The following is an 11,461-nucleotide window of genomic DNA, read 5'->3' as shown; positions in this document are numbered from 1 at the left end:
GACCAGCGGGACCACCCAGAGCAGACCGACCTCGTTCAAAGGAGCAGCTTCACACAATGCCCTGCAGGAAACCACTCCAAACAGCTGCATGTTACAGCTTTTACTTTAAATTTCACTAAGTTAATTTAATAACGAGTCCCGAGATTCAGAGACTTGAACACTACAATAGTTGGCTGAACTGGCTGAAAAGTCTAATTACAATTCTTCTGCAATCCCCCAAATTGGCTTTGAATTCCAAAGTTCCACGTGACTGCTTATCCACATAATTAATTGCAGCTAAACGTCGATCCTTCACTGAGGTAACTTTTTCCTCAGTTAGTACCCATAACACTTAATACATGTACCCAAAGGAATATTTAGGGACCAAAACTTACAAGAGGAGACAGAGGAAAAAAAAAAAACTTGCATAAGAAACAGATTTTGAATGATACCAGTCTAACATTTTATTTATTGCATACAAAAGGATTTCTTTTGACAATGGAGTTTTATATGAAAAGTAATTTGATGCATACTGTTGAGAATCTTATCTTCAAAGTCAAAGATGCTGCAGAAAACTTAAGGCAATGCATCTAAGCATATAAAGCACAGTAAGTGGTGGAAATTTTCAAAATGAAAAGCCTAATCTTTCTCCTTCTCTTAAGTTATGGTTAAGTCACAACCTTCTGGAACAGAAGTAAGCTGCAGCTTTTTAGCCCCTGCAATAGCATTAAGATCAGAATACTGTGATTCCTGACAAAAGTGTTCAACATCACATTACAATGTTATGCATACATTTAAAAGCAAGACAGTATCAGTAGCTGTTATAAAACAAATCAAATCATGGACCACTAAAATACCTCTAGTACCAGGTACTCAAATCAGACCCATAAAATATTTCCTAAAAAAAAAAAAAAAAAAGAAAATTATAAAAAAAAATCCCCCAAACCTGTGCTTCTCTGTCCTGTAACAAAGCCAAAATAGATTCTATCAGATACCCGGCATCTCTTATTTTAGAGGCCCTGGGTTTTTTGTCCCATGTTTCTCAAGTACCTTCTTGGAAACTTTTAGAAGTAAATATCATCAGTCTTCAAACATTAGTGGTCAACTAACTACCCTTCTTTTCAGTCACTGGAAAACAGAAAGTCTCTGTTCAGTCCTTCCAGCTACTTTTATTCATTTTTAGCAAGGCAGCTCCAACTCCAGTCACTCTCAATTTCCTAGAGCCACCATGTTCAAAAGCTTTAGCAGAAACCCACGGGAGGGTTTGCAGCACTCAGATCCTGGGCTGCCTCTCTCCCTCATCCCCCATTTACAAGCGCAAAGTGGTTTTAAGTTCAGTTCTAGCAACGCAGTGAAGCTTGAGAAGGTCCATTTATTACATACTTAAAGCCTCAGTGCCAGAGGTGTTAAGTTTGTTGCCAGCCAAAAAAAAAAAAAACCACAAAAAGGAAGCTGCTTGAACCACACAGAAACAGGCATCAAATTAGATACGGTAATATTTATAAATGTTTTTTAGTGTAAACATAACAATTTGTCTTCTAGATTTACTGTAAACCATTGTACACATCATCTGATTATGAAAGACAAAGACAAGAGAAACTGAAGGTATTTATTATTCAATCCACTTACAAAGCAGGTGGCTTAATGCAAGCTAATTGACATGTTTATCTATGATCCCCGAGGAACAGCTTTTCCAAAGTGACAGTAAATACTGTCCCAATGTTTTTGCACATTTGCATTTTGCAATGTTGAGCACATTTAAATAAACTATAATCTATTATACGTGAAAGAATGTCAATGAGCAACTTGGATCCTGAAGTGGATTAAAACCTCCTCCAAAGGCAAAACGTTAGTACATTATAACTTAATTCTATATACTATATTATGCAGCAAATCTTAACTATAGAAAATACTTCAATCAGTGATGGACTGTTGGTAATTTATAAAGAGGGAATCTATGATCAAGGCAAAAACTAGGTAACCACATAATTTGTGTCTCAGTTTCTACAGAAATTTACAGGCTTTCAATTTACTAATGAAAAATAAAAACAAGAGACAAGTGGATTTAGCTAACTTTATTAACTTTAAATCTAATAAAAATCCCAAGACACGCCTGGAATCCTTAGAAATTCTATGAATGCATGTATATAAACCCAAACAAAAACCCTGCAGCTTTAAGTCCTTACTGAATGGTTTTATATTAAAAAAAAACACAAACCAACAACAAAACCCAAACAGCAACAACAACAAAAAGGAAAAAAAAAAAAAAAACAAAAGGAAAAAAAAACCAACCCTCAATGTGCGCAGATACTTCAACTTAAGTTAGCAGAAGACCAAACAGATTCTAAGCTTCTTTTCCATTTCCCTAATAAGTCTTTCAATCTGCAAGTATCTACAATCCAGCTAACTGAAATCAACATTTAGTGTTCACTAGAGCTGTTTCACAGCAGCATATATTTAAGTTAGGGATTCAAATTTCTAGACATAGAAGAAAATGATAAATACAATCTGAACAGCAGTCTAAATGTTTAATATTGACATTCAAATATATCTGCATTGTGCTGAAATTTTAAAAACAAACACAAAAATCTGATCAGACAAAAACTCTGGTGATGAGTATGCTATATGTATCAGTCAAACTGAATATAGTCCATATTCTGTTCCCAGTATTAAGGATGTTATTTGACTCAGAACTGATATTGTAAATATACAGCAGCCATTTTTTCCTAATTAAGGAATGTCTCAATACATAATATTATCCTTTTCTAGATGATCTTTATACATTTAAACTAAAATATATGATTGATTAAATTAAGGAATTCGAGGTTAGTAATGAGTGAAATCATACTTTCAAAGCTTGATACTACATAAAACAAACCAAAAGAAAGAGACCACACAATTCTACTTACTAAAGCAGCTAATCTTGCCTGCAAGTTTGGGGTCACAAAGCCCATAATATGTGCAAACAAATGCAATACAAGGAACCATGCAAAAATACAGTAATGAGTTGAAAGAAAAAAAATGTAAAACCTAAAAAAAAAAATAAATTTTAAAAAAAATTATAAATACACTGAAACTCAACTGTCTTCTACAATAAACTGTAGGTCTAGCATTAGTTGTACCATGTAGCAGAGCCAGCACTCTAAGGTTCAATGTCCCACATCTGCGCAGGTAAGTCATGCCATCTTTGGTTGACTGCAGTACCAGGAGGGATGAGAGGGAGCGAGCGGGAGGACAAGAGTTCTGGAAAGCAGTGTCAACTTTCACTGGGCAGCTGAGCCTCAATGTCCACTCTGCAAATGGGGCACTTCTTGTTAGTAATCAACCACTGATCTACACAGACTTGGTGGAAAAGGTGCATACACGGAAGGCGCCTGTCACCAGAACAGAGAAACAAGGGTGTTAGTGCAGCATTTCCACATCCACACACACACTGGAAAAACACAACCTGGCTTTTGCTACTCAGGCCTGTTCTTTCTGCAGGTCCATGCTTTCCCAAAAGTTTCACAGCCTTTCCAGGTGAACCTTCACTCTGTCTAGTTCCAAGAAGAAATGGATATGGGCAATGAAGTCAAGCATCAACTGGATTCCATTGTATTAGACTGATTTAAATCTGTTATAGCTTAAGTAGCACAACTCCAGTCCAGAAAAACTAAAAGTGACAGCTGTGATTAAATCCAGGTATCAGCTTGGGCTTATAACACAAGCAGTCAACTTATGAAAGATTGTAATAAAAGAACCTACATTCTACCTAAAGACAAGGCAGACTTAACAATGTGTGTTTTCAGTTGCAACTTGTTTTATTTCATTAGTTCAACAACAGACATTATTTAATGGTAACTGTTTACCCAGGCAGTCCTGCAAGTGTGCCATATTTGACTGTGGTGTCGAAGCCAGAACATTTAACATCACATTCTGATATTCAGTGTTATTTACCTGACATCTTCACCTTCCTCCAATATAGACAAACAGATGGTACACTTTTCCTCTGTGTCTTCTTCTGTTCCTTCCTCTGCATCTTGTTTGCAGTGCAGTTTCCTCTGTGAGAACCAATCAGTTGTTACCTTATTAGTAGAGATGACATTATTGACAAACTGAGTAAAATCTGTTTTTGATACATATTCAACACATATTTCTTTGAAAACATTTTGAAATATTTATTCACATGTATTTGAACCGAAATGAATCAAGAACCAGCATTTGGAGCAAAACTTAGACATTTGAGACTTAACTACTGTTAATTATAGAAGTCTGCAGGACTGTGAATATATTAATTTCATGTGGCTGCAACCAGTTCTTTTACTTACTGTCTATGTATAAATCTCTTAATTTCATTCATGTAGAGAAAAAAAAATCCTTTCAAGCCTGGTATCTTAAGTCACTATTTATCAAGTGTGAAAGAACAATGTCAGTGTGAATGGGATTCTATATTATCATATACTGAACTCCAATTGAGAGACAATCTCAATTCTCAAAATTGTGTACCAGATTCAAACCTTCCCACTGTCCCAGTAAATGTAATCAGAGCAAGGGTTAAATTGATGCATACCAAGCAGGTACAGAAAAAATTTATTGCAAAAAATAAAGTCTTAACGTATTTTATGTGTTCTCATTGAAGTCTGTGGACAATTTTGCTATTACCAGTCATTATTTCGTTGCTCACAAGGGTTCTCATGACTGCTTGGACAAGTTAATCATATCAAACTGCTTTTGTTTATCACACTACAGCAGCTCTTTATCTAAGGAACAAATTTTAAATTTGCCTTGGGAAAGAAGTGGCATTGCAAGCTTTGCTTACAATCCTTGAAACTTCAAGATAGAGAAAACATGCACTCCCTGAAGCTGACATTTCTGCAGGTTTAAGCTAACCATAACCATTATTACATGCTCAAAGAACTATTAGAGACAGGCCACAGTTTGAGAAATCCTCACCTTTTTGTATTTATGTGGATATGTGCATCTTTCTATAGTTCCCTGTGTTGCTCCACGATTAACGTTGCCTAATCGTTCCTCCAAGTGAATCAGCTCCTAAAAATCATGAAGGAATAAACAGTGTGAAAACTACTGTTTCAACTACCTTGAGTAAACACTAAATTTTATTTTAACCCATTTCCAATTTTAGAATGACAAACTCTTATTTCCCAACTTACTCAAATACAGGCAAAGCCAAAAAAAGCAAGCTGTGTGGGAAAAGTGATGGGCTTCTGTAGAAAAAACCCCACAACACTGCCTGGTATTTCAAGTTATAGGGAAACACTATTTTACTACTAAAAAAAATGAAATTTTTTTGTCAGCTAGGAATGGTTATCAGTATGTTCACATGTACTTTTGTGTCTAATGAGGAAAATGCAATTAAAATACACTATGTAAATATTTAGTTTCTAACAGTCATTAAGGCTTAGAAGAATTAAAAAAGTTGCTTAAGTTGAAATATAATGACTGATTTATTTTTCTCCAGCAATGAGTTTATTGGAAGCATGAGATGTCACTGAAGAGGTTTTCAGTGGACTAGGTCATTAACTCTCTGCATCTGATACCTTTTGTTTTCTCCTGTTTTATTTTCTTCACTCCACGTCAGCTCCTGCACTCCGTAACAGGACAGCACTGTTACAGTGGCCAAGTTTCAGCCCTGCTAGGAGGATCCTGGCACAGTTGTTCAGAGACACCACTACTTTCTACCAGTATATCATGTGAATACTCCATCCTACTGCTGGGTGGAGGGCAGAGCAAGATGTCCTGTCAGTTAATAACCACCTAAGCCTGCCTTGTCCAGGGCTCCTCTGACTGACCCACTGTTCAAGGTGCTTTGGTTCCAGTTCACCCTGGTGAGGGCATTCCCGAAATAAAGACTATTTTCTTTATGATTCTTTTATATCTATATATAGAACTAGCTCTGCCATACACCCTCCCCATATTCCCTCATGACACATTTCGACATTTATCTAGTTTTTTCTATTACAAACCTCAAAATTGCCCCTGAAAGGGCCTCTGAATGATGTTCCATCCAATCCCGATGAAATGTAACGGATGTGAGGGTAGCCCGCCATGTCTGGTACCTATTCAAACAGCAGATGTTCAGTTAAACCTAGTCAGAACAGTCTCAGTATTTTACTGTTCACTTCACAAAATTTAAGTTCCTTTTGCTTTCATTGACTTGCTTATTATTTATACTCCTCAGCCTGAGCAAACAATTCCAACTGAAAGCACAACACAAACACCACTCTGAGCCCTCTAAACATAACCAGGAGCAAAACAGAAGTGAGACCAGATCCTCTATTATCATCTTTCCCCATCTGCATTACATATTGCTTGGACTCAATCCCCAAGTCTCAAAACCTCAAACTACATTGTATAAACCACCAAAAATATCTACCTGTTTCTGTAAACAGAACACCTAGCAGCTCCACATGAAGTTATGAAAAGGACTTGCTACAGATTCACAAATTTAAGTTTTTAGTACCACAGAAGAAACAAGCCTAATACTGAGACTGAAAAAACCAGCCAAAATTCTTATCTTACCCAAAACAACAGAACATCTTCAGACACACTTCAAAATTAGAGGCAGATAATTAACACTCAAAACTCTCATCTAAAGTCATAGGTAACTCTAAGTACACTCCATATTCAAGCATCCACTGACTTCCTTGCATATTAAGAGATATAAGCAGTGAACACAATATCAGTGTCTGGTGCTATATCCCACCAGCACTTTCATACAGGAAACCTGAAAGGTAGTTAATGTATCAGGGACCCCTTCACAGCAGGGCTTCTGCACTCCATTTGCACCCCAGCAGGATGAGTGAATAATGGGATTGACTTTTTGTCAGAAACATACCAGTAGCAATTTTTAATGAACAGGTGAAAAAAACCCCAAACCCAAATGATCAGCAGATTCACTTTACTTAATCCCACAGAGCACATCAATATGAGGACTGTGAGCACTGTAAGCAGCACTTCACGTGGAAATAACATTAAGTACTTAAGAACTATCTTCCTTTCCGTGCTATCAGCTGATAATGTCTCTGCTGCTGTTTATGACAGCTCAAAATTCATCTTATGAGGCTGCCAGCAAGTCAGATATCCCAGATATTATTCCTGAAGTCTGGTATTCACGTGTGGCTTTTCTTCTTTCCAGCAGACACTCTGAAGTTTAACATATATGAAGGTGTAAAAGTGAATGAATGCATTATGAAAAAGCACAGGCCTACACAAAGCTACTCCCAGCACATAGCAGACCAGTAAGCTACCTTTCTGTAGTTTTCAAATCCAGTATTGCAACTAAAAGCCGACAGGGATAGAAAAGATTTCTCTGCCCTAAATATTTTTTGTCCAGAAAAGAAACACAGAATCTGATTATTTTAAAGCAGTTTACACAGTGCTTGTTAAATGACCACCTCCTAATGCCAATCATGAGGCACAAATAGAGCCACAGCAAATCAGAGGTATAGAAACTGAAGATGCATATTCGTGCACATATCTAAACATTTCACATAAGTAGTATCTGTTGGTGTCATAGATCTTACTGTTTGACAATACAAACTGTGGCTGTAACAAAGGAAGTCTGGGGCAGTGAATTAAAAATATGCTAATTTGTAAAAACTACATTGTGAGAAATCTGTCTCAGATAATCAGTGATTTAGGATTCATGCTGTATTTAAGTGTGTAATTCTACTTCGGCTTCCAATTACAGAAAACACATTTAAATAACTGGGTCACTCCTTCACACTATGAACGTATTTACTGTCCCAGGTTTTTACTGGGCATAGACCTGCATCATTTGGAAGTTTCTATTGCCTGTTATTACATTGTGAAACGACTGCCACCACTCAGAGGAAGGGAAGGTCCTGACAAAAATTAACCCAAGTCTCAGAAGTGATTTTCACTGCCTGCTTTTTGTATTGACCAGGATTTGAAAACAATCCTTTGGAAAGCAATGCATGTGAGAGTGCAGATACTGCACCATTACAGGAGCTGCAAAGTCCTGGGTGTATTGTGTAATTCTGTTCCAGTTACAGTAATTACAGTTCCACTTGCCTCACCAGTCACAGTTTGCCAGCTGCAATGTCATGCACCTGGACAGGTCTCCTATTTGGAACAAATTCTGCTACCGGAGACTATTTAAGAAACCTACTGAATTTAATTTTAACACTACAAACCCAGGAATTTCTCCCAGCACATACCACAACAAACTACTGAACTCAGACAACAGAAATATCATGTGGGATGATGTATTTTCATGCTGATAAACAGGCCCTCATATTATGCTGATGGGGATGGCATAACAACTCTGCAAAATAATCTGAACATACGATGTGTACAGGCTCTTTTATAAAATATCCTGAGAGTACAGCTTATACTTCTGGTCAAGTAAAACACTACTTTGAAAAAACATCTCTGTAAGAAAAAGCCCAGTTCTTCTACATCTGCAGAATAAGCAGTCTGCTAATACAGCGAGATTTTAACTGAGTACATTTGTGATACACGATGGAGAAAAGATGGGCAAAAGAGAACTACCAATAATGCCCAACTAAGAACAGCCTTACTGAAGTCTTTTTCACAATTACCATCAAGCTTCAAATGCAAAAATATTTCAGCTCTCTTGAAACAGTTTCACACACAAATTAAGTTTATTTTCAGTAAGTTTTCATATTGAACATAAGAAAAAAAGAAAAGTTTAAAGCTAAGGAAGAATGTAAGCAGTTATAGGCAATGCCAGTCTGCACAAAGTGCTTGTATATATTCTTTTGGATACAGTCAAAATAATATATATATTTTAAAGCAATATACTCTGGACCTACAAATTTCAGCACAAGTTTTTTCCTGTAGAACAAGTATCATCTGTTTCTGGTTTTGCACTTTCTATTGACACTTCCCATGATCGCAAAAATCTGCAGCAACTAAAAAAATCCAAGGCCAAGTCTGAGCCGTTTACAACACAAACATTCTGAGACAGTTTGAAACAGCTAAACTGCAGGGGAGGTTTTCTTCCCTTCTACCCTCTATCTTTGCAGGATCTTTCTGCTTTTCACTTGCCACAGTCAGTGGACAGGTTCTTCTACTGTCTGGTACTATTTATCTTGTCCATCCCAACCTTCTATTCCACGGTTCATATTAAGTGTCATCTTCATATACATTAAAACAACTTCCAACAGTAAACTTATTCAGTTCACTGCTCAGCTACTATCAATACTCAAAAAGAAGTAAAGCCAATCAATTAATGTCTTAAGTCAAATTCAAACAAGGAAAAGCTGCAGTTTTCATAGAGAGGCACTGTATGAAGGAACAAGTAACCCCTGCTGCATAGATAAAACCCAGCTGTACCCATGTCTGAGGGGAACATAAAACCCCAAGGAACAGTAATTCATGTTTATATTAAGAAAAGAAATAGAAGCTGCATGACCAAAGTCTGTTTTCTCAAAAAAATGCAATTGTATTTGATGCCGCTAATCAAGGCTAAAGTTCATTTTAACTACTATTACTACACCAAGTTACAGCTTTAAGTGTTCAGATATTTTACAGGACTTTGTTTGCTTTTTTGGCACAGAACAGTTGCATCTCTTAGAGCTGCAACACCTGCATGTCTCTGAGCAATATTATTCTGACCAGCACACATCTACCATAATGTGCTGGGACCTACTGTCCTGTACCTCTAAACCCCTCCTAATTATTACAACTAAGTGTAAAGATGGCCTCAAACACTCTGAATCATTCAGCAGGTAAAGGAACAGAACAGTCAAGCTCTGCAACAGAAGAAAAAAGGGGCACAGCATACTGAAAGCTGGATGTGTAACACCTGAGAGAGGTTAAGGTACCGTAAGAAATTTTAGGTTTGTTTGGAGTTTTTTGTTGTTGTTTTTATTTGGTTTTTGGTTTAATTTAGTTTTTTGAGGGGAGAGGGGTTTTGTGTTGGTTTTTGTTTGTTTGTTTGTTTGTTTAAATTATGATTCAAACAACTCCTTCTGACTGACAAGCTGTAGTTGAGGTTCACAGATAAATTAAGGAGTCTTCTCAAGGCTTGCACCAACTGTAGAGAGATTTATTACACCAAAGTCCAAATAATTCCCCTTCCACACTCCCCACCTCTAAAATTCCCATTCAACAGGATACTATTCAAAAAAGCAGAAGAAGCTGGAATCAAGAGGCTGGAACAGCATACCCTGTATGCTAACTCTGCTTAAGAGGTAGTTGAAACAATTTAAGAATCATGTAGATAGCTTCCATTATTTAAGATATATTTAATAAAACAGAAACAAAACTGAAAAAAAAAAACAAAACACAAAACACCACCCATCACCACCTCCCACTACTAACCATAATATGATCTGAAAATTGTAGATTGTATCTATAGTAATCAGAATTAAGGCTGGTATGTAGTTCACTATGAAAAAGTCGTGTTCCTTCTAACACCTATGTCAGCTTATTAAATTACAGAAACTGCCATCCTGTCCCCCCAGATGTGGTAACTGGTGCAGGGCAAAAAGTCTTTCATCAACAGTGCCAAAAAAGCAGTCAAAGGCATTCAGACTTAACAGAAATTGAAGTAGCTTCTAAGAACAAGCACTGGCATCAGGGAAGAACAGAGGGAACAGATAAAAAGCCTTGGTCTCCTGTGTCCTTCCTGTCTGCTGTTTCGTTAGTTATGCCACGCATTGATCCTCACTTGACTCTTCCTAAAAATGATCAGTTTAGCAGGAGGGATATTTGTCCACAATGGAATTCATCTGACAGGTCTTTCATCAGCACACACACAACATTAAAACAGTAACAAGTGGAACACAAACTACTCTAAGCCACGGTCACACTCAAAGTAATTGTGTTAAATCCAGGAGGGAAACAGCCTGGCCCTTGTCTACACAGATATGAAGCAAGCTCTTCGTAACTCCTTTTAATCTAGGACTCCTCCAGAAGCAACAGTTAAACAGGTAAAAGTTTCTTTACCCAAGCTAGTAGGAAAGGAGATTTTGTTTCCCTGACGCTCTATTCGGTCTGTCAAAGCTGCTGAATACTGATTATCTTCCCCCATGTATCTTTATCACTTTGTCCCCCTGAGGATTACAACTGCAGTCTACATTCCAGCACTGACTAGATGAAGATCAGGTTATCTGCATCCAGCTAAAATCAGAAACTGATATATCAGAATCCTAATGTCATTAAAGCCCAAATAATCCATTATGCCCTTTACAGTCTGGCAGTAGTCTGAAGGGGTTTTAGTACTCCACAGGAGAAATGCATACTGCCAACAGGGCTGCGTGGCATTTCAGAAAGTGGACTCAACACTAAGCAAATTTTTAGTTGAGTGACTGCATCAATTACTTTAAAAGACAACCCCCTCTCAAAACAAACAAACGAACTAAAAGAACAGCAGCAGTTTATGACATCTGCATCAAAAACATCACTAATGACCGGAAACTGGAAATTTCTATTTAGTACCCTCTGTACTTACAGAGAGGAGAAAGCCCTCCTCAGAACATTAACCACTTAG

General features: G+C 37.2%; 1 protein-coding gene across 6 annotated transcripts in view; it reads right to left on the bottom strand.

Moving 5' to 3' along the window:
• Window positions 1-418: 418 nt before the first annotated feature.
• The window catches only part of RNF111 (ring finger protein 111), a 43,052-nt gene continuing 32,009 nt past the window's right edge, over window positions 419-11,461 (bottom strand). For 3 of the 6 annotated variants that reach the window (XM_018069825.3, XM_018069826.3, XM_029958716.1), the window contains 4 exons: window positions 5,943-6,035; window positions 4,912-5,007; window positions 3,916-4,043; window positions 419-3,353 (listed from right to left, as the gene is read on the bottom strand). In XM_018069825.3, the coding sequence (XP_017925314.1) occupies window positions 3,236-3,353; window positions 3,916-4,043; window positions 4,912-5,007; window positions 5,943-6,035 (435 nt within the window). In that variant the 3' untranslated portion in view covers window positions 419-3,235. The remainder of the gene's footprint in view (window positions 3,354-3,915; window positions 4,044-4,911; window positions 5,008-5,942; window positions 6,036-11,461) is intronic. The other 3 variants (XM_018069827.3, XM_018069828.3, XM_018069829.3) reach the window with 2 other exon arrangements.

This window comes from Manacus vitellinus, unplaced genomic scaffold (genome assembly GCF_001715985.3).
Source record: "Manacus vitellinus isolate BGI_N305 unplaced genomic scaffold, ASM171598v3 scaffold_16_pilon, whole genome shotgun sequence".
Classification (NCBI taxonomy): domain Eukaryota; kingdom Metazoa; phylum Chordata; class Aves; order Passeriformes; family Pipridae; genus Manacus; species Manacus vitellinus.
The sequence above is the reverse complement of the archived record's forward strand: the minus strand, read 5'-3'. Positions and strand labels throughout refer to the sequence as shown.